We start from the raw sequence: 19,044 nt of genomic DNA on the forward strand, positions 1-19,044 counted from the left end.
TTTGACCTTTAAGGATCCAACTCTGTCTCAAATGCTGCTTAAAACAAAGCGGAAGACAAATTCCCTTTGAACCATGAAACTCCCTCTTTGAAGTGCTGTTCCTTTTGCTTTGCTCCTTTCCCTTCTCTACCTTTTTCCCTCAGCCATGTGGGCCAAGTTATCAGGGCCATATATTGGGTTGTATCCTTTCCTGGTTCCTGCCCAGCATGATTGGGATAGCTGGTTTCAGAGGAAGGTGAGTAGGTCAGAGCCTTCCCTCCCTGCCTGATCCTTTATTTGGGTAGTAGAGGCTGCTCCCCCAAATATAGTGGTGCAGCAACCCAAAGAAAGGCAAAAGGGCATTTACTGCCAATAAAGGACTGGCAGGGGCAGTATATTAAGCCTTTTTAATGTTACTATAAAGAAATACCGGGCCGGGCGCGGTGGCTCAAGCCTGTAATCCCAGCACTTTGGGAGGCCGAGACGGGCGGATCACGAGGTCAGGAGATCGAGACCATCCTGGCCGACACGGTGAAACCCCGTCTCTACTAAAAAATACAGAAAACTAGCCGGGCGAGGTGGCGGGCGCCTGTAGTCCCAGCTACTCGGGAGACTGAGGCAGGAGAATGGCGTGAACCCGGGAGGCGGAGCCTGCAGTGAGCTGAGATCCGGCCACTGCATTCCAGCCTGGGCGGCAGAGCGAGACTCCGTCTCAAAAAAAAAAAAAAAAAAAAAAGAAATACCGGAGACACGGTAATTTATAAAGAAAAGAGGTTTCATTGGCTCACAATTCTACAGGCTTTACAGGAAACATGGTGCTGGCAAAGGCCTCAGGAACCTTACAATCACAGTGAATGGTGACTAGGAGCCAGCATGTCACATGGCAGAAACGGGAACAAGTTGCAGAGAGGTGCCATACTCTTTTAAACAACCAGAACTTGCAGGAACGTAGAGAGAGAACTTGTTCATTACTGTGAGGACTGCCCCAAGACATTCATGAGGGATCTATCCCCATGATCTTAACACCTACCACCAGGCCCCACCTCCAGCACTGGGGATTACATGTCTACATGAAATTTGGAGAGGACAAACATCGAAACCATATCATTCTACCCTGGCCCCCCAAATTTCATGTTTTTCTTACATTGCAAAATATAATCATGCCTTCCCAGTAGTCCCCCAGAATATTAACTCGTTCCAGCGTTAACTTAAAAGTCCCAAGTCCAAAGGTAAGACGGTGTTTATTAGTAGATGGTCTGGGAGCCTCTGTACAAACCCCTGCATCAACTTGAGAATCTGAGTGGACTGTCTAAGGGGAGAGCAGCCAGAGGAAGCTGACACCCACATCTGGGCGCCATTCCACCTCCACGTGTCAATGACACAGGGAGCAGCCCCACAGGAGCCCAGGTTGCGTACTCCAATGAGGTCACAGCTGAGTCAGGGTTCAAGGAGAATAAGCCCTCACTCTTCAAAGAGTGGGAGGAGTTAGGGGATCTCTCGGGGCCTCATATATCACTACTCCCAGCTTTGTGTGGTTTGGGAGGCCAATGTGAATGTATGTCGGGAAGGTAATTAATTTTGAGACCCAGAGAACAAGCTCTGTGTGAGCAGTCTTGATTGATGATCCTAGGTAGATCCAACATGGCTTTACTTTTTCCATGTCCTGGTCTTTGGTGCAAACTGGGTTGTCCCTGTGGAACGACCGTGCATTGCTCTGTCAAGCACTACCTTGGATTGAGATACTTCAGGCACATCTTAGGAATAGATTCTGTGCCTTAGCTACATCCAGAACACCAAAGAACTGGAAACCGTGAATTCATGACACTGTCCTCTGAAACTGAAGCCAGTGGTTCACAGTGACACGTACACACAACCTTCTGTTTCTCTAGCTGGGTGAGGCAGTAAGATGCTTTCCATTAGCAAATCAAAATGTCAGGTTTCTCCAAGAACCATTAGTATAAGAGCCTCTACATTCATTGCTTTTCTCATTTTTTTGTCTTTTACCAAGAAATATTTGAGAAGGGAGAAACATGAGCGTTTGCTAACCAAAAATTTTGTGTTTGTTTTTTTTTTTTTGAAGTTACATGGGAATAGGACTCTCGGCTCAAGGCGTCAACATGAACAGACTTCCTGGTGAGTCACTGTTGAAGAGAACATTTGTTCTGCTCTCCTGATCCAATTGGTGTTGAGAGTCATGGTGGTAGCAGAGAGGCTGGGGAGGACTTTGTTTGCTAGCTGCCTGCCTCAAGCCGTGCCACTGGTTGGAGGATCCTGAAAGGTAGACTTTGGGCCAGGATGGTGTGCATTTCCATTCCAAAAATTAATTGACAAGTGATTGTCATTAATGGAATTTGAACTGTTTGCCATCAAAGTCAACTGACCTGAGTTTGCTCCAGGTGGAGATACGCCTCAGTAGCCCTTGCTCCCATTGGCCTAGCTGAGCAGACTCAGACATGTACTGGGAGGAAGACTGCTGCCAACCTTGGCTCCTTTGTTACTTCATCATGTTAAAGATCAAAGTTTTTGTCTGGGCGCAGCGGCTCACGCCTGTAATCCCACTTTGGGAGGCTGAGGCGGGCGGATCATCTAAGGTCAGGAGTTTGAGACCAGCCTGGCCAACATGGTGAAACCCTGCCTCTGCTAAAAATAAGAAATTAGCTGGGGGTCGTGGCACACACCTATAATCCCAGCTACTTGGGAGGTGGAGGCAGGAGAATTGCTTGAACCCGGGAGGTGGAGGTTGCAGTGAGCTGAGATTGTGCCACTGCACTCCAGCCTGAGCGACAGAGTGAGACTCCATCTCAAAAAAAAAAAAAAAAAAAAAAAAAAAAAAAACAGTTTCTTACTTTTATTTTTTATTTTTTAATATATATATATTTTTGAGACAGGGTCTCACTCTGTAACCCAGACTGGAGAGCAGTGGCTCAATCACAGTTTACTGCAGCTTCAACCTCCCAGACTGAGGTGATCCTCCCACCTCAGCCTTCCTAGTAGCTGGGATCATAGGAGCTCATCACCACGCCCAGCTAATTTTTTGTAATTTTTGTACAGACAGAGTTCTGCCATTGCCTAGGTTGGTCTTGAACTCCTGGGCTCAAGCCATCAGCCTGCCTCAGCCTCCCAAAGTTCTGGGATAACAGGAGTGAGCCACTGCACCCAGCCTTATTTTTATCATCTATTATTTTTCTTTTGAGACAGGGTCTCACTTTTCACCCAGGCTGGAGTGTAGTGGTGCAATGTTGGCACCACCTTCTTAACCTTCTGGTTGGCTCAACCTTCTGGGCTCAAGTGCTCCTCCCACCTCAGCCCCTCAAGTGGCTGGGATTATAGGCATGTGCTACCACACCTGGCTAATTTATAGGCCTGTGCTTTCACACCTGGCTAATTTCAGCTATTTTCTGCCCAGCAGCTCATACCTAGACCTGGACTGGCTGCAACTGGGGAGACAAAGCTTCTGCCATGAACTGATGGGTTCCAGAAAATGGTCTTAAGTCCATTGGTCCCTTGAGTGGCAGAAGTGACATGATCCAGGCTTCCCTGACACTGTCATGGGGTCAGGAAAAGTCCTTGTGTTTTTTTTCCTGGCCTCCTACTCTTTGTGCCTATGACACAGAGAAGGCAGCAGGCTTTTCCCAAACAGGGAGTAACACTCAGACCTTACATCTTTTCTGATCAATGTTTAATGTGAATCACTGATTTTTTTCTAGTAGACTGATTTCAAATACTTTCAATCTAGGATGCTTAGGATTCAACTAATTGTCAGGAATCTTACTTTTTTTCCCCCTTTGATTAGTCTGAGTAAAAACTGGTTTTTCATTATTAATCAGAATGTGTGTGGCTGTGTTCTTTGTTATACGAGTGTCTGGCCTTGGCTAAGGAGATGTAGCTGTAGTATCTGTAGCTCTGCCTCTTAATGAACAGGAAAAATAATTTCCTGTCAAGTGCAAACTGATTCTTAATTTTGTTTGTTTGCTCTAGGTGTGCTCTTTCAACTTTTGCACTGAGTTGGTAGTGGAGAAGAGAGACTTTTATGAGCTTTTTTTTGTTTTGTTTTTGGAGACAAGGTCTCATTCTGCTGCCCAGGCTGGAGTGCAGTGGCATAATCATGGCTCACTGCAGTCTTGACCTCCCATGCTCAAGTGATTCTCCCACCTCATTCTCCCCTTTAGGTGGGGCTACAGGTACAAGCCACCATACTCAGCTAATTTTTCTTTTTTTATAGAGACGGGGTCTCACTGTGTTGCCCCAACTGGTCTCAAACTCCTGCGTTCAAGCAGTCCTTCTGCCTCAGTCTCCCAAAATATTAGGAGTACAGGCATGAGCCAGCCCGCCTGGTAGGGGACTTTTTTTTTTTTTCTTTTTTTTGAGGCAGGGTTTTGCTTCGTTTCCCAGGCTGGAGTGCAGTGGCGCAAACACTGCTCACTGCAGTCTCAACCTGCTGGGTTCAAGCGATCCTCCCACCTCAGCCTCCTGAGTAGCTGGAACTCTAGGTACATGCCACCACGCCCAGCTAGTTTTTTTCGTATTTTTAATAAAGACAGGGTTTCACCAGGTTGCCCAGGCTCGTCTGGAACTCCTGAGCTTGAGCGGTTCACCCATCTTGGCCTCCCAGAGTGCTGAGATTACAGGCATGAGCCACTGCTCCTGGCCGGAGACTCTTTAGGTGCCAATTTGGAATCATCTGTAGGATATATTGGGAAATTAAAAATATAAAGCATGGAAATACATAATATGCTACCAACTGTGCAGAAAAAAGAGAAAACAAACATATCTGTATTTACCTGTACATGTATAGATCATCTTTGGAAAGCTACAGAAAAACTTGTAATATTGGCTGTTCTTTGGGAAGAGATGGGTAGCAGGAGCCAGGACTGAGAAAGAAAAATTTTGACTTTCGATCCTTTGGAATTTTCTTTCTTGTAAATATGTTATCTGTTTTAAAAATGTAAATGCAATTAAAACAAAATAAACCGAAGCAAATGACTCTGTATTAGGAAACCCTCATGTTTGTCTTTTAGGTAGTCTTAGGATGTGGCTTGTTACGCCATGTGTTGGACTTAGTATTCTTTTCTTCATATGTTCTTTTTTTTTTTTTTTTTTTTGAGACGGAGTCTTGCTCTGTCGCCCAGGCTGGAGTGCAGTGGCGCGATCTCGGCTCACTGCAAGCTCCGCCTCCCGGGCCCACACCATTCTCCTGCCTCAGCCTCCCGAGTAGCTGGGACCACAGGTGCCCGCCACCACACCCGGCTAATTTTTTGTAGTTTTAGTAGAGACGGGGTTTCACCGTGTTAGCCAGGATGGTCTTGATCTCCTGACCTTGTGATCCGCCCGCCTCAGCCTCCCAAAGTGCTGGGATTACAGGCGTGAGCCACCGCGCCCGGCCCCTTTTTTTTTTTTTTTTAAGACAGGGTCTCACTTTGTCGCCCAGGCTGCAGTGCAGTGGTGCACACATGGCTCACTGCAGCCTCAACCTTGCAGGCTCAAGCGATTCTCCCGCCTAAGCCCCGCAAGTAGCTGGGACTACCAGCACGTGCCACCATGCTCAGCTAGTTTTTGTATTTTTTTTTTTTTGAGACAGAGTCTTGCCCTGTCACCCAGGCTTTAGTGAAGTGGCGCGATCTTGGCTCACTGCAACCTCCACCTCCTGGGTTCAAGCGATTCTTGTGCCTCAGCCTCCCCAGTAGTTGGGATTACAGGCGCACACCACCATGCCCAGCTAATTTTTTGTATTTTTAGTAGAACGGGGTTTTGCCATGTCGCTAAGGCTGGTCTCGAACTCCTGAGCTCAGGCAATTTGCTCAGCCTCCCAAAGTGGTAAGATTACAGTGTGAGCCACTGCGCCCGGTTGTTTTTGTATTTTTTGTAGAGACAGGGTTTTGCCATGTTGCCCAGGCTGGTCTTTTTTTTTTTTTTGAGACGGAGTCTTGCTCTGTTCCCCAGGCTGGAGTGAAGTGACGCATCTCGGCTCACTGCAAGCTCTGCCTCCTGTGTTCTCGCCATTCTCCTGCCTCAGCCTCCCAAGTGCCTGGGACTGCAGGCGACTGCCTCCATGCCCGGCTAATTATTTGTATTTTTAGTAGAGACGGGGTTTCACCATGTTAGCCAGGATGGTCTCAATCTCCTGACCTCGTGATCCGCCCGCCTCAGCTTCCCAAAGTGCTGGGATTACAGGCATGAGCCACTGCGCCCAGCCTTCCCAGGCTGGTCTTGAACTGAGCTCAAGCAATCCACTCATCTCGGCCTCCCAAAGTGCTGGGATTACAAGTATGAGCCATCATGCCTGGCCGTATGTTCTTTTTTCTTTAGTAAAAACCCTTTTTTTTTTTTGAGACGGAGTCTCGCTCTGTCACCCAGGCTGGACTGCAGTGGCCGGATCTCAGCTCACTGCAAGCTCCGCCTCCCGGGTTCACGCCATTCTCCGGCCTCAGCCTCCCGAGTAGCTGGGACTACAGGCGCCTGCCACCTCGCCCGGCTAGTTTTTTGTATTTCTTAATAGAGACGAGGTTTCACCGTGTTAGCCAGGATGGTCTCGATCTCCTGACCTCGTGATCCGCCCGTCTCGGCCTCCCAAAGTGCTGGGATTACAGGCTTGAGCCACCGCGCCCGGCCCCCTTTTTTTTTTTTCATGAGACAAGTCTTGCCCTGTTGCCCAGGCTGGAGTTCAGTGACATAATATGGTTCACTGCAACTTTGACCTCCCAGGCTTAAGTGATCCTCCCACCTTAGTCTCCTGAGTAGCTGGGACTACAGGTGCACACCACCATGCCTTTTTAATTTTTAAAAATTTTTTGTAGAGACAAGGTCTCCCTGTGTTGCCCAGGCAGGTCTCTAACTTCTGGACTCAAGCGATCGTCACATCTAGGCCTCTCAAAGTACTGGGATTACAGGCATGAGTTACCGTGCCCGGCTTTTTTTTTTTTTTTTTTTTTTTTTTTGGAAACAGGGTCTCACTATCGCCCAGCTTGGAGTATAATGGAGTGGTCACGGCTCACTGCAGCCCTGAGTTCCTAAGCTCAAATGATCTTCCTGCCTCAGCCTCCCAAGTAGATGGGAACTACAGGTGTATACCACCATGCCTGCCTAGTAAAAACTGTTTTTGTGTCACCCATTGAGTTTCAGATCCATGGAGTGGAGTAGACGAGGTGAGAGGTGTTCAGAGTCTGCTGGGCTGATCTGAGTCTCTTTGAGATGGGATCGTATGGAGCCAGCCTAGTCTGTTTCCCTTTTTTACAATGTGAGACTTTTTAACCTCTCTGGACTGGTCTGAGGCCAGCTACTGGTCATGTCCTTTGACATTGCTAATATAAAGCTGTAGGGAAATCTGTTTTCCTCATGGGTGCACCTCTCTTTGGCAAGAGGAAGGGGCCTAAGTGTTCAGTAGATATTGCACTTGTCTTTGCTTCACTCTGCCTGCCAGCTCCTCAGGGTTTTCCTTCCTGCCATATCTGATCATCTCCCTGATTATCTTTAAGGTGGAAAGGAGGAATCAGATTGCATCTAGATAGCCCTTCTCCCTGGAAAGGATGGATGCCCCTGGCCCTTCCAGAATACAGGGCTAGCCGAATGTCCGGACAGATCTAGCACGGGGCAGATGTGAGGTTGGAGTAGAGGGCACCCCTCTCAGGGGTGATAGTGGGCCTTTTTGTTAGTTTGTGTTCCTGTCAAGGAATACCTGAGGCTGGATCATTTATAAATAAAAAAATTTTATTTGGCTCATGATTCAGGGCTATACATGCCTAGCTCCAGCATCTGCTTCTGGTGAGGGCCTATGGAAGCTTAAAATCGTGGTGGAATGGAAAGGGAGCTGGTATATCACATGGCTAGAGGGAGCAATGTGGAGGCAGGAAGTACCAGCCTCATTTTCTTTTTTTTTTTTTTTTTTTTTGAGACGGAGTCTCGCTGTGCTCCCAGGCTGGAGTGCAGTGGCGTGATCTCGGCTCACTGCAAGCTCCGCCTCCCGGGTTCATGCCATTCTCCCGCCTCAGCCTCCCAAGTAGCTGAGACTACAGGTGCCCGCCACCACGCCCGGCTAGTTTTTTGTATTTTTAGTAGAGACGGGGTTTCACCATGTTAGCCAGGATAGTCTCGATCTCCTGACCTCGTGATCCACCCACCTCGGCCTCCCAAAGTGCTGGGATTACAGGCTTGAGCCACCGCGCCCGGCCCAGCCTCGTTTTCAAACAACCAGATCTCACGTGAAATCATTACCGCTGGGAGGGCATCAAGCAATTCATGAGGGATGCCACCATAACCCAAACACCTCCCACTCACCAGGCTCCATTCCGTCATTGAGAATCACATTTCAACGGAGATTTGGAGGGGACAAACATCCCAACTGTATCAGCTTGCCGTTATTCATTGCAATGCTGGGTTTTGAAGATCAGAATCCCTTTTGGTGCTTTCCACTTTCTGGGATCACTTTTTTATTTCTGGTGATGAGCATACATTCTGTAGAACTGAAAGCATCATCATTCATAAACAGAGATGAAGGTCCTGGTATTTTCGTGGGGAGGTGGGATGGAAGACGATAGCAGCTAAAGCCTTTCTGCCAGCCGCTGCTGATTTTCAAGAGGCCCTTGGTTGAGACGCAGGTCAATTGAATGGTTCAGATGTGTGGTTGGTAGGAGGGCAGTAGTGGTGGTGGCCTAGGCTGGGTCCAGACTTTGAGACTTTGGTGTTTGTTTGTTTGTTTCTTTATTTATTTATCTGAGACAGGGTCTTACTCTGTCTCCCAGACTAGTGCAGTGGCACAGTCACAGCTCACTGCAGCCTCAACTTCCTGGACCAAGTGCTCCTTCCACCTCAGCCTCTAAGTAGCTGGTACTACAGGCATGTGCCACCAGGCCCGACTTATTTATTTATTTATTTAGACGGGATATCACTCTGCTCCCAGGCTGGAATGCAGTAGTGCGATCTCGGCTCACTGCAAGCACCGCCTCCCGAGTTCACGCCATTCTCCTGCCTCAGCCTCCTGAGTAGCTGAGACTACAGGCGCCCGCCACCACACCCGGCTACTTTTTGTATTTTTAGGAGAGACGGGGTTTCACTGTGTTAGCCAGGATGGGCTCGATCTCCTGACATCATGATCTGACCGCCTTGGCCTCCCAAAGTGCTGGGACTACAGGCGTGAGCCACTGCACCTGGCCCAGACTAATTTATTTATTTATTTATTTTTGAGACAGAGTTTCACTCTTGCTGCCCAAGCTGAAGTGCAATGGCACAATCTTGGCTCACTGCAGCCTCCGCCTCCCAGGTTCAAGCGGTTCTCCGCCTCCTCAGCCTCCCAAGTAGCTGGGATTACAGGCATGCGCCACTACACCCAGCTAATTTTGTATTTTTTGTAGAGACAGGGTTTCTCCATGTTGGTCAGGCTGGTCTGGAACTCCCAACCTCAGGTGATTCACCCGCCTTGGCCTCCCAAAGTGCTGGGATTACAGGTGTGAGCCACTGTGCCCGGCTTATTTTTAAATTTTTAATTGATATGAGGTCTCACTGCATTGCCCAGGCTGGTCTCAAACTCCTGAACTCAAGCAATCTGCCCACCTTGGCCTTCCAAAGTGCTGGGATTACAGGTGTGAGCTACCATGCTCGGCCTGGTGTTAACTTTAAATGAGATATTTGAGAGTTGATGTATCCTCAGGCTTGCTTGCCGTCACTTGGGACTTCAGTTGCCTGCAGGTCAGTGTTACATTTATCCCCATTTGCCCCAAGGGTCTTTGTGCGCATTCATGAAGTGTGTGCACACTGAGATAAGTGTGGGCGTGTGTAATTGGCATAAACTCTTGCTGCCTATGTAAGTAGTCCATGCATGTGGAGCCATTTTGTATATGTGCACCATGTTTGGACAAACCTCCCTCCTAATTGGATATTTTTATTTGTCCGGAGGAGTTTACTTTTTTTTTTGATAAAGGGTCTTACTGTGTCACTAAGGGTGTAGTGGAGTGGCACGATCACAGCTCACTGCAGCCTGGACTTCCTGGCTCCCACAATCCCCTTTCCTCAGCCTCCCAAGTAATTGGGACTATAAGTGTGTACCACTACACCTGGCTAGTGAAAAAAATTTTTTTTTGTAAAGGTGGGGTTTCACTGTGTTGCCCAGGCTGGTCTTGAACTCCTGGGCTCAAGTGATTCTCCTGCCTCAGCCTCCCAAAGTGCTGGGTTTACAGGCATGAGCCACTACACCCACCTAAGTTTGCTGTTTTGACCGGTACTTACACATCTTTGTGCAAAGTCCTTGTTTTTGCTTCTTGTACTATTTTTGAGGGGTGTTAATGTTTTAATACAGTTAAGATGTTCAAGTTTATAGCCCTTACATTTTATTGGGCTAGACTATTTTGGGGTTTCATTAGCAACATGCCTGTTTCTTTGATGGGCCTATCAATCAGACTTTTATTAAAAGTTCCAAAATGTTCTACTGGCATTTCAATTGATAATGTGTTGCATAAAATCAATGGATTAGTATGGAAAACCTCAATCTTACTGAAAATTTAGTCTTCCGAACCAGAAATGACATGTGTCTGTTTATTTTTACATTGCTTTATTTAATTTATAGATAGGATCTCACTTTGTCCCCCAGGCTTGGATACAGTGGCACGATCATAGCTCACTGTGACAGGATTGACAAGCCCTATGGGAGGTGATTCAGCTGGACTTGGTGTCTTCACAGTAGATTATTAGACTGTAAGCTACGAAGTGTGCCTCTAGAGTGTTCCTGATAATTTGTTTTAAGAATGCTTTTATTGGCCGGGCGCGGTGGCTCAAGCCTGTAATCCCAGCACTTTGGGAGGCCGAGTCGGGCGGATCACGAGGTCAGGAGATCAAGACCATCCTGGCTAACACGGTGAAACCCCGTCTCTACTAAAAAAAATACAAAAAAAAACCTAGCCGGGCGAGGTGGCGGGTGCCTGTAGTCCCAGCTGCTCGGGAGGCTGAGGCAGGAGAATGGCATAAACCCAGGAGGCGGAGCTTGCAGTGAGCTGAGATCCGGCCACTACACTCCAGCCTGGGCGACAGAGCGAGACTCCGTCTCAAAAAAAAAAAGAATGCTTTTATTAATAAAATGGCCTGGCAATGGCCATTTTATTATTATTTTTTTCTCTGTTCTGGCTTCTCAGTACAGTGGCCATTTTAGATGCTGAGTCGCAGTGTGGTTAGGAGCAAGTGGGCAGAATGTGAGTTAAGCGGCCCTTATCTGAGTCAGCCCAAGATAAGAGGTTAACTTAGAAATTCTATCCTTGGCCTGCCCAGCCGCTGCTGTCTGGAAGTACTTAGTCTTTGGCCTTCTATGAGCCCTTGGAAGAGAGGCTTGGGGTGAAGGAGAGGCCCAAGTGTGGAACTAAGCCCCTTTTCTTCTGGGGCCTGATCTGGTTGAGTGTTTGAAACCAACAAGAAATTGATGAGACTGTCCTGAGAGAGCCTCTGCCTCTTTCTCTCTAAAGTAAGTGTTTCTTGAATATAGAGGATAATCTCCATCTCCGTGATTTCCTCCTGTATATTGGACTGCTCTTTTCTCTGGTCCTTTTGGGTCTAGTTCCTGATTAAAATTTCCAGTACCTGGTTGAGCGCGGTGGCTCATGCCCGTAATCCCAGCACTTTGCGAGGCCTAGGCGGGAGGATCATTTGAGGTCAGGAGTTTGAGACTAGCCTGGGCAACATGGTAAAACCCTGTCTCTACTAATAAAGTACAAAAAAATTAACCGGGCATGGTGGTGGGCACCTATAGTCTTAGCTACTTGGGAGGCTGAGGCTGGGGAATCACTTGAACCCAGGAGGCAGAGGTTGCAGTGAGCCAAGATGGAGCCACTGCACTCCAGCCTGGGTGGACAGAGTGAGACTCTGTCTCAAATAAATAAATATTAATTAATCAATCAGGTACCTGAGTAAAGTGGGTGGGGGGGTGGTCGGGACAGGACTCATCTTCCTTGAGGGATCCAGAAGACTCATGAGGCCTATGAATGGTGACTGTGCTTTGCCAGACCCTAAGAAAGCAGGGAAGGGGCAGCTGGTGCCCCCGGCAGGAGTATTCAAGCCACTCCACTCATTGTGCCCTGCCCTTGAGCAAATCCCACTTCCAGAAACCTTAGTTCTTTGCTCCAGGTCCACTTGCCCCAGACTGGGGTTATTTTCCTGCAAAAACCAGATCCTCGTGTTTTCCCCATCTCTGCTGACAGCCACTGTCCACCCTGGCCCCCAGGTGATACTCCTCAGTGTAATCTTATGTCCTCCCTCTCCCTCAGCTGTGGTTCTGCTGCTCCACAGATATCTCTTTAATCTGGCTCCTGTCTCTGCCCCTATTGCCATTGCCTCTCCATTGGCTGTTTCTATGATCTGTGCCACACGCCTCTGCTCTCTGTGTGCACTGTGCCCCTTGCCTGCTTCGGGCCTCTGGCTCCTCTGCCCAGTGGACAGTCTCCTGCTCAGCCTCATCTTCCTATACCTCTGCCCTCTGCACATGCCACACACCAGCATGGCTATGTGAGGTGCCAAACATGCTGCTGACACTCCCTGCTCTGCCCCTTGGCAGATGTCCTTCTTGCCCGGGGACTGCCCTTCCTCCTTGACCCCCACTCAATTTTGTCTGACCCCTTTAGCCCTGACCATGTCTCGGATGACACTTGCCACCCTGCCTGGTGTGTGTCTTTCACATTTACCCAGAGTGTCCTCACTGGGTTGTGAGCTCCTTGGGACTTCCCCAGAGTGGGCACAGCACCTGGCATCATGCACTTGGGCTGTGGGATGAGTTGTTTCTGCATTTTGCTGTGCTTTGTCTAAGTGTATTGGACTTCAGTAAATTGCATCAGGCTCTATCAGTCTGCGGTCTGTCTACAGCTTGAAGCCGTCATTTGGAGCTCAGCCTCACCCCACTGCCCTAATCATTATGGCACTGATTGTGTGTAGGGGCTGTGCTACCACCTTCTACCTGGAGAGATAGAAAAGTGACTGCTCCCTTTTCTGTATGTTAGGACTAAGTGTCATTGAATCTACTCCTGACTCACATTTAGTCATGTGGGGAAACAGACATCAAGGGCTGTGGTCAGCTGGTGGAGCAGAGCATGGTTTCTGGAGCCATACTGCCTGCATTTGCATCCTGGCGGCTGTGTTACCTGGAGTGAGTTAGTGTACTGCTCTGCCTCAGTTTCCCCCTCTGCAAATGAAAGTGATACTAGTATCTAACTCGTATATAGGATGGTTATGAGGATTAAGTTAATTCCTGTAACTTGCTTAGACTAGTGCCTGACACAAAAAGGGGTACATAAATATTAGCTATTTTTACTTTTTAGAGATTGGGATCTCACTCTGTTGCCCAGGCTAGAGTGCAGTAGCATGATCATAGCTCCCTTGTAACTTCAAACTCCTGGGCTCAAGTGATTTTCTTGTCTCAGCTTCCCGAGTAGCTGGAACTACAGGCACGCAACCACCACATCTGGCTAATGTTTTGTTTTGTTTTGTTTTGTTTTAGATATGAGGGTCTTGCTATGTTGCCCAGGCTGATCTTGATCTCCTGGCCTCAAGCAGTCCTCCTCTGGCCTCCCAAAGTGTTGGGGTTACAGGTGTGAGCCACTATGCCCAGCTATATTAGCTATTCTTATTATTGAGAAAAGATGTGTTTTTTTCTTTTTTTTTTTTTTTTTTTTTTTTGAGACGGAGTCTCGCTCTGTCACCCAGGCTGGAGTGCAGTGGCCGGATCTCAGCTCACTGCAAGCTCCGCCTCCCGGGTTCACGCCATTCTCCTGCCTCAGCCTCCCGAGTAGCTGGGACTACAGGCGCCTGCCACCTCGCCCGGCTAAGTTTTTGTATTTTTAGTAGAGACGGGGTTTCACTGTGTTAGCCAGGATGGTCTCGATCTCCTGACCTCGTGATCCGCCCGTCTCGGCCTCCCAAAGTGCTGGGATTACAGGCTTGAGCCACCGCGCCCGGCAAGATGTGTTTTTTTCTACCTGAAGAAGGAAGTACCTATATATTTAAAGTTTTCTTTTATAAACGTTTATGTATGGCCGGGCATGGTGGCTTACGCCTATAATTCTAGCACTGGGAGGCCAAGGCGGGTGGATTACTTGAGGTCAGGAGGTCGATACCAGCCAGGCCAATGTGGTAAAACCCCATCTCTACCAGAGATATAAAAAATTAGCTGGGTGTGGTGGTGCATGCCTGTAGTCCCAGCTACTTAGGAGGCTGAGACAGGAGAATTGCTTGAACCCAGGACGCAGAGGTTGCAGTGAGCCAAGATCGTGCCACTGCATTTCAGCCTGGGTGACAGAGTGAGACTCTGCCTTTCTCAAAAAAAAAAAAAAAAAAAAATAGGCCGAGCGCGGTGGCTCACGCCTGTAATCCCAGTACTTTGGGAGGCCGAGGTGGGCGGATCACAAGGTTGGGAGATCGAGACCATCCTGGCTAACATGGTGAAACCCTGTCTCTACTAAAAATGCAAAAAATTAGCCGGGTGTGGTGGCGGGCGCCTGTAGTCCCAGCTACTCAGGAGGCTGAGGCAGGAGAATGGTGTGAACCCAGGAGGTGGAGCTTGCAGTGAGCCAAGATTGTGCCACTGCACTCCAGCCTGGGCGACTGAGTGAGACTCCGTCTCAAAAATAAAATAAAAAAAAATAAAAATAAAAAATACATAAATGTTGATGTATTAGAGTGGAGTTAGGTGTCATTGAAACTACCCTTTCTCTCAAGTGCTTGGCCTTCTGTGTTTGCATAGGCATGTTTATTATGGTAGCTGTAGTTAAATTATAGAAAAAGATGGCACAGCAATCAAAGTCAAGATGTTGATGTTTTGAGTGTTTTATTGTAGGTTGCACTGGCTCAGCAAGGACATCTTTGCCGGTAGGGCTGTCAGAGGCAGAGGGCAGACACCATGGGGTCTTGCTTGGAACCTGGGGCAGATGATAACAATAAGTCTCTCTCCAGTGAGGCTGTGGTGCTCACACTTTCCTGGGAGCCTATGGGCATGTCTGAGCTTGCATGGTCAGAGGTTTCTGCTGGAAGATGTGGAAGTTTTTATGTTCATCTTTCGCAAGGTGTTTTTTGGCCTTCTTAAGTGTGAAACCAAGGAACAGGTGTCACCCCAAAATAAAAATGTCAGAATCCTTGGCTAAATGACTCGGAAGCAGGGCAGGTGAACCTACCTGCAGCCCCACCCTGGCGTCGGTGAGCTGGCAGGGAAGGGCAGAGGCTAGGATACTGAATTGGGGAAGCAAGAAGACAAAGTCTGTAAGAAGACTAAAGTACTTTAAGGGAGTGGGAGAAGACAAATCTTGCTTCTGTGTCTTGTGCCTCAGCCAGAGCCAGAGAGACTCAGGCTGTATTGATAGGAGGCCCAGCTGCATCAGAACTGGGTAGTTGATAATTTCCTCTTTGCCATTTCTGTAGCGCAGGCAGCTGTTCCCTTGGTGTGGCATATATTACCTTAGTTACTACAACGCTTCAGAGCAGCATCAGGCCCTTTGAAGCATACTTTCCTTGACTATAACTGTTGGAAAAGGAACAGCTGGAAGAACTACAGCAGGGATTGGGGATAGGAGACATACCTCCTGAAACAGGTGGTGCCCGGCAACCAGGCCCTGGCCTTTGCAGGAGGAGGGATAGGGGCCGTCTGCTTTACTACCACAGGATGGTCCTGATCAAGTGAGCATCTTTCCTTCCCCTAGAACTTACCTTACCAGGCTTGCTCTGAGTGAGCTGTTAGAGTCATAGGCCCAGCAGGAAGCTGCTTCTGCTGGGTAGGACACATTCTGCAAACAGCTGATATTTCACATCTGTGTGTGCCATGGAAGCAGAACCGCTGATAGCAGAGATCAGGGCAGAACACCAGGGGTCCGTGCCAGGTTCACAAGGACAGAGGCTAGTCCCTGCCTGAGTGGCAAGCAATGAAAGAAATAACAAGGTGTTTGATATCGTTCCTCCCTGTCCTCCTAAGAGTACAGCACATCTGGTGAAAGATGTCTCTGCTTTGAGCAAATACCAGTAGCAGGTGACTTTATGCAGTGGCTGTCTTAGAGATTATTGGCACGTAGATGGGTTTCTTTTTTTCTTTTTTTTTTTTTTTGTGAGACGGAGTTTTGCTCTGTTGCCCAGGCTGGAGTGCAGTGGTATGATCTCGGCTCATGGCAAGCTCCACCTCCTGGGTTCATGCCATTCTCCTGCCTCAGCCTCCCGAGTAACTGGGACTACAGGCGCCCGCCACCACGCCCGGCTAAATTTTTGTATTTTTAGTAGAGATGGGATTTCACTGTGTTAGCCAGGATGGTCTCGATCTCCTGACCTCATGATCCGCCCACCTCAGCCTCCCAAAGTGCTGGGATTACAGGCGTGAACCTCCGCACCCGGCCCCAATATAGGTGGGTTTCTAGTAGTCTGGAAATGCTATTTGTCTATACCTGCCAAATAGGCACTGCTTCTTTGCTGCTCCATATAGCCTGGGACCCATGTAGTCCCTGCAGTGTCCACCATTAACACCACCGCTCTTTGGAGCATCTTTCACCTTGGGATCTGCAGTACTTCACAGGGGTCTGCCGTGGGGCAGCCAGGTCCCTCTGTGAGGGAAGCCTTGCTTCTCCCGAGCTGGGTGAGTTGAGCCATCAGGGCCCACTATGCTTCTGGGTGTCCCTCCTTCTGGGAACAAGCCTCTGCTCCCCTGGCATGATTGGGCACTCTGTCAGCCGGTACCTAACTGAGGCTGGTAGGGGGAAGAAACCAACTGATTGTCACCCTGTAGTTCAAGCCTATAGGGTGCCTCCAGGCAGCCCTGTCTGGAAAAGGGCTCATGGCACAGGAGGGTCTCTGAATTAGCTGGAGCAGCTGTTCAGGACCAGGGCTGTGGGAAGATAGGTTGGGTTTGTGTACCTGGTGCTGCCTTGCCCCTCTCTGCCTTTCTTATTCTGTCATTTCTCATTCTGAGAGGCCCTTGGTACATGGCCTAGATGGGAGTGAAGGAGTAGATGTCCAAGGCCTTCTAGCTCTGAGCAGCAACAGGTTCTCCAGGGCAGTCCAGAACAGAGGGTGGTTTGGCATTTGGGCCCCAGAGGTACTTAGCTGGTGATTCAAGCTGTGACTAATGGTGTAAGTGCTGCAGGACACTGTGCTCCATGCTGAGAAGCTTGTTTCATGTAAGTTGCTCTCTGCTTCCCTGCCACTCCTGCCCGGGCTGGCAGCACCCTTGGCCCTATGGCCAGCAAGCACTCGTTCCTTTTCTGTGGGCCTCCTCCCTGACCCACAGGAGACCTGTATCACCCTGGCACACCCGGGCTGCTCAGCAGCCTTTTCAAGTGAGGCAGCTCAGCCAGACCTAAAAACTCTTATTCCTTGGGCATGGGATTCCTCCTCTATACTGTCCGGTTTTCATCTTCCAAATACCAGCCCCCAGCCTTTCTCACAGAAGTAAACATTCTGAGACTGGATTTTTCAGGGCAAGTTAAGTCCTTTGAAAGAAAAGGTTTCATCGACAGCAGAGGGCCAGTTCTGAAACCTGAGTTTGTCAGTGTCTCAAAACAGAGATTCTCAAGTGTCTTGGGTAAGGCTGAGGCCATATTAGGGTGAAGCAGAGTGGAGACCAATTCCCATTCAGTCCCCTGCCTTCCTAGTGCCGGCAGAGGAGCTGTATCCTGAGACCCTGGGAATGTGGGGATGCCACTCCAGGGGTTCCTTTCGGGAAGGGGTTGGCCTTTGCTTAGGACCCAATGATGTACACAGAGCCACAGGCATATGTTACCATAGGTCACCCGTCCAGTGACTTTCCCAGGAGGCTCAAAAGGAGCTTGGGGAAACAAGCAAAAGTCAAACCCAGCCCTAGAAGAGAGACACCTAGCCTGGCGAGCTGATATTGCACCTCAGTTTTGCAGGATACCGCAACACCTTTCCTTAGCCTGGTTCAGTATGGGTTACCGAGCCAGCTTGTCCTGTCGGGACAAGGTGTTGGCAGGTAGCGCTGCCGGATGGGCCAGATGCCATCTGAGCCATGTCCTATCCAGACTCAGCTAGATCCAGCCTGGCCCCCCTAGGCCTCTCCTGGCCATCAGGAATCTACTTCTTCTGGGTGGGGAGGGTGTGATCTGTGCAAGGCCCCCCGTTTTTTTTTTTTTTTTTTTTTTTTTTGAGACAGAGTCTTACTCTGTCCCCCTGGCTGGAGTGCAGTGGCGCGATCTCGGCTCACTGCAAGCTCTGCCTCCCGGGATCATGTCATTCTCCTGCCTCAGCCTCCTGAGTAACTGGGACTACAGGCGCCCGCCACCGTGCCAGTCTAATTTTTTTTTTTGTATTTTTAGTAGAGACGGGGTTTCACCGTGGTCTCGATATCCTGACCTTGTGATCCACCCGCCTTGGCCTCCCAAAGTGCTGGAATTACAGGCGTGAGCCACCGCGCCCGGCTGCAAGGCCCCTTTTTCTGCAGGTGCTAGCTGTATTGTTCTTTGCCCTGCCCGTGACTTCAAGCTGACATCTGGGTCCTATCTCAGTGGAGGGCCTAGGTGCCCATGGGAAGGCATGCCCCACTTGGTGTCAGCCCCTGGTATCATCAGCTACCTGTAGAGGTAGCCTTTTTCTCCTGCCCCTTTACCATGGCTTCCATGCTGAGCTACCGTGAAGAGAAGACGCTGCACCCAGGGCACTGCCAGATCTCCTGCCTGCAGTGCCAGAGGCATCGCCTTATGGTTACGTTGGTCCTGGTTCTTGGTTCTAAAAGGAACAGCCATGGGAGTGCTGTGACAGGGGTGTTCTCTGATGCCACCCCACAGCATTTGCTGAATGAAAAAAATCTCTTTTGCTTTCCCATTATCCATTGTTGAGCTGCTCCAGGCCATGGGTCCTGCCAGATTTTTTAAGATAGTTGAGGTTATGGGGATAGCATCTGTCTGCTGGATTTCTGGGGAGTGATGGCTCTGTGTGAGTGACCACCCTTGTGGAGCAGCCCTGCCATGATGTCCTGCAATGTACCTGGGCCCGGCCCCATGCTCAGGAAGCACTCTGGCCAAGCCAGCGCAGCGCTCATCCCTCCACAGCCAGCCTCAAGAGGGACATTCTGAGAGCCACTGGGCATGGCTGTTGAACCCTGCCTGGTGCTGCAAGGGT

At 49.2% G+C, this 19,044-nt stretch overlaps 1 protein-coding gene across 4 annotated transcripts in view; it reads left to right on the plus strand.

Annotated features, from left to right (window-relative positions):
• The window catches only part of RANBP10 (RAN binding protein 10), an 87,652-nt gene that overhangs the window by 34,232 nt on the left and 34,376 nt on the right, over positions 1-19,044 (plus strand). For 2 of the 4 annotated variants that reach the window (XM_009196717.4, XM_031657921.1), the window contains exon 1: positions 11,030-11,416. The exons of 1 other annotated variant lie outside the window; for it this stretch is intronic. Coding sequence is in view for 1 of the 3 variants with exons in the window: in XM_021932366.2 (XP_021788058.1) it covers positions 2,060-2,112 (53 nt within the window). In the remaining 2 variants the exon portion in view is untranslated. Of the gene's footprint in view, positions 1-2,059; positions 2,113-11,029; positions 11,417-19,044 lie in introns of those variants that run through there. One more of the 4 variants, XM_021932366.2, reaches the window with a different exon arrangement.

This window comes from Papio anubis, chromosome 18 (genome assembly GCF_008728515.1).
Source record: "Papio anubis isolate 15944 chromosome 18, Panubis1.0, whole genome shotgun sequence".
Lineage (NCBI taxonomy): Eukaryota > Metazoa > Chordata > Mammalia > Primates > Cercopithecidae > Papio > Papio anubis.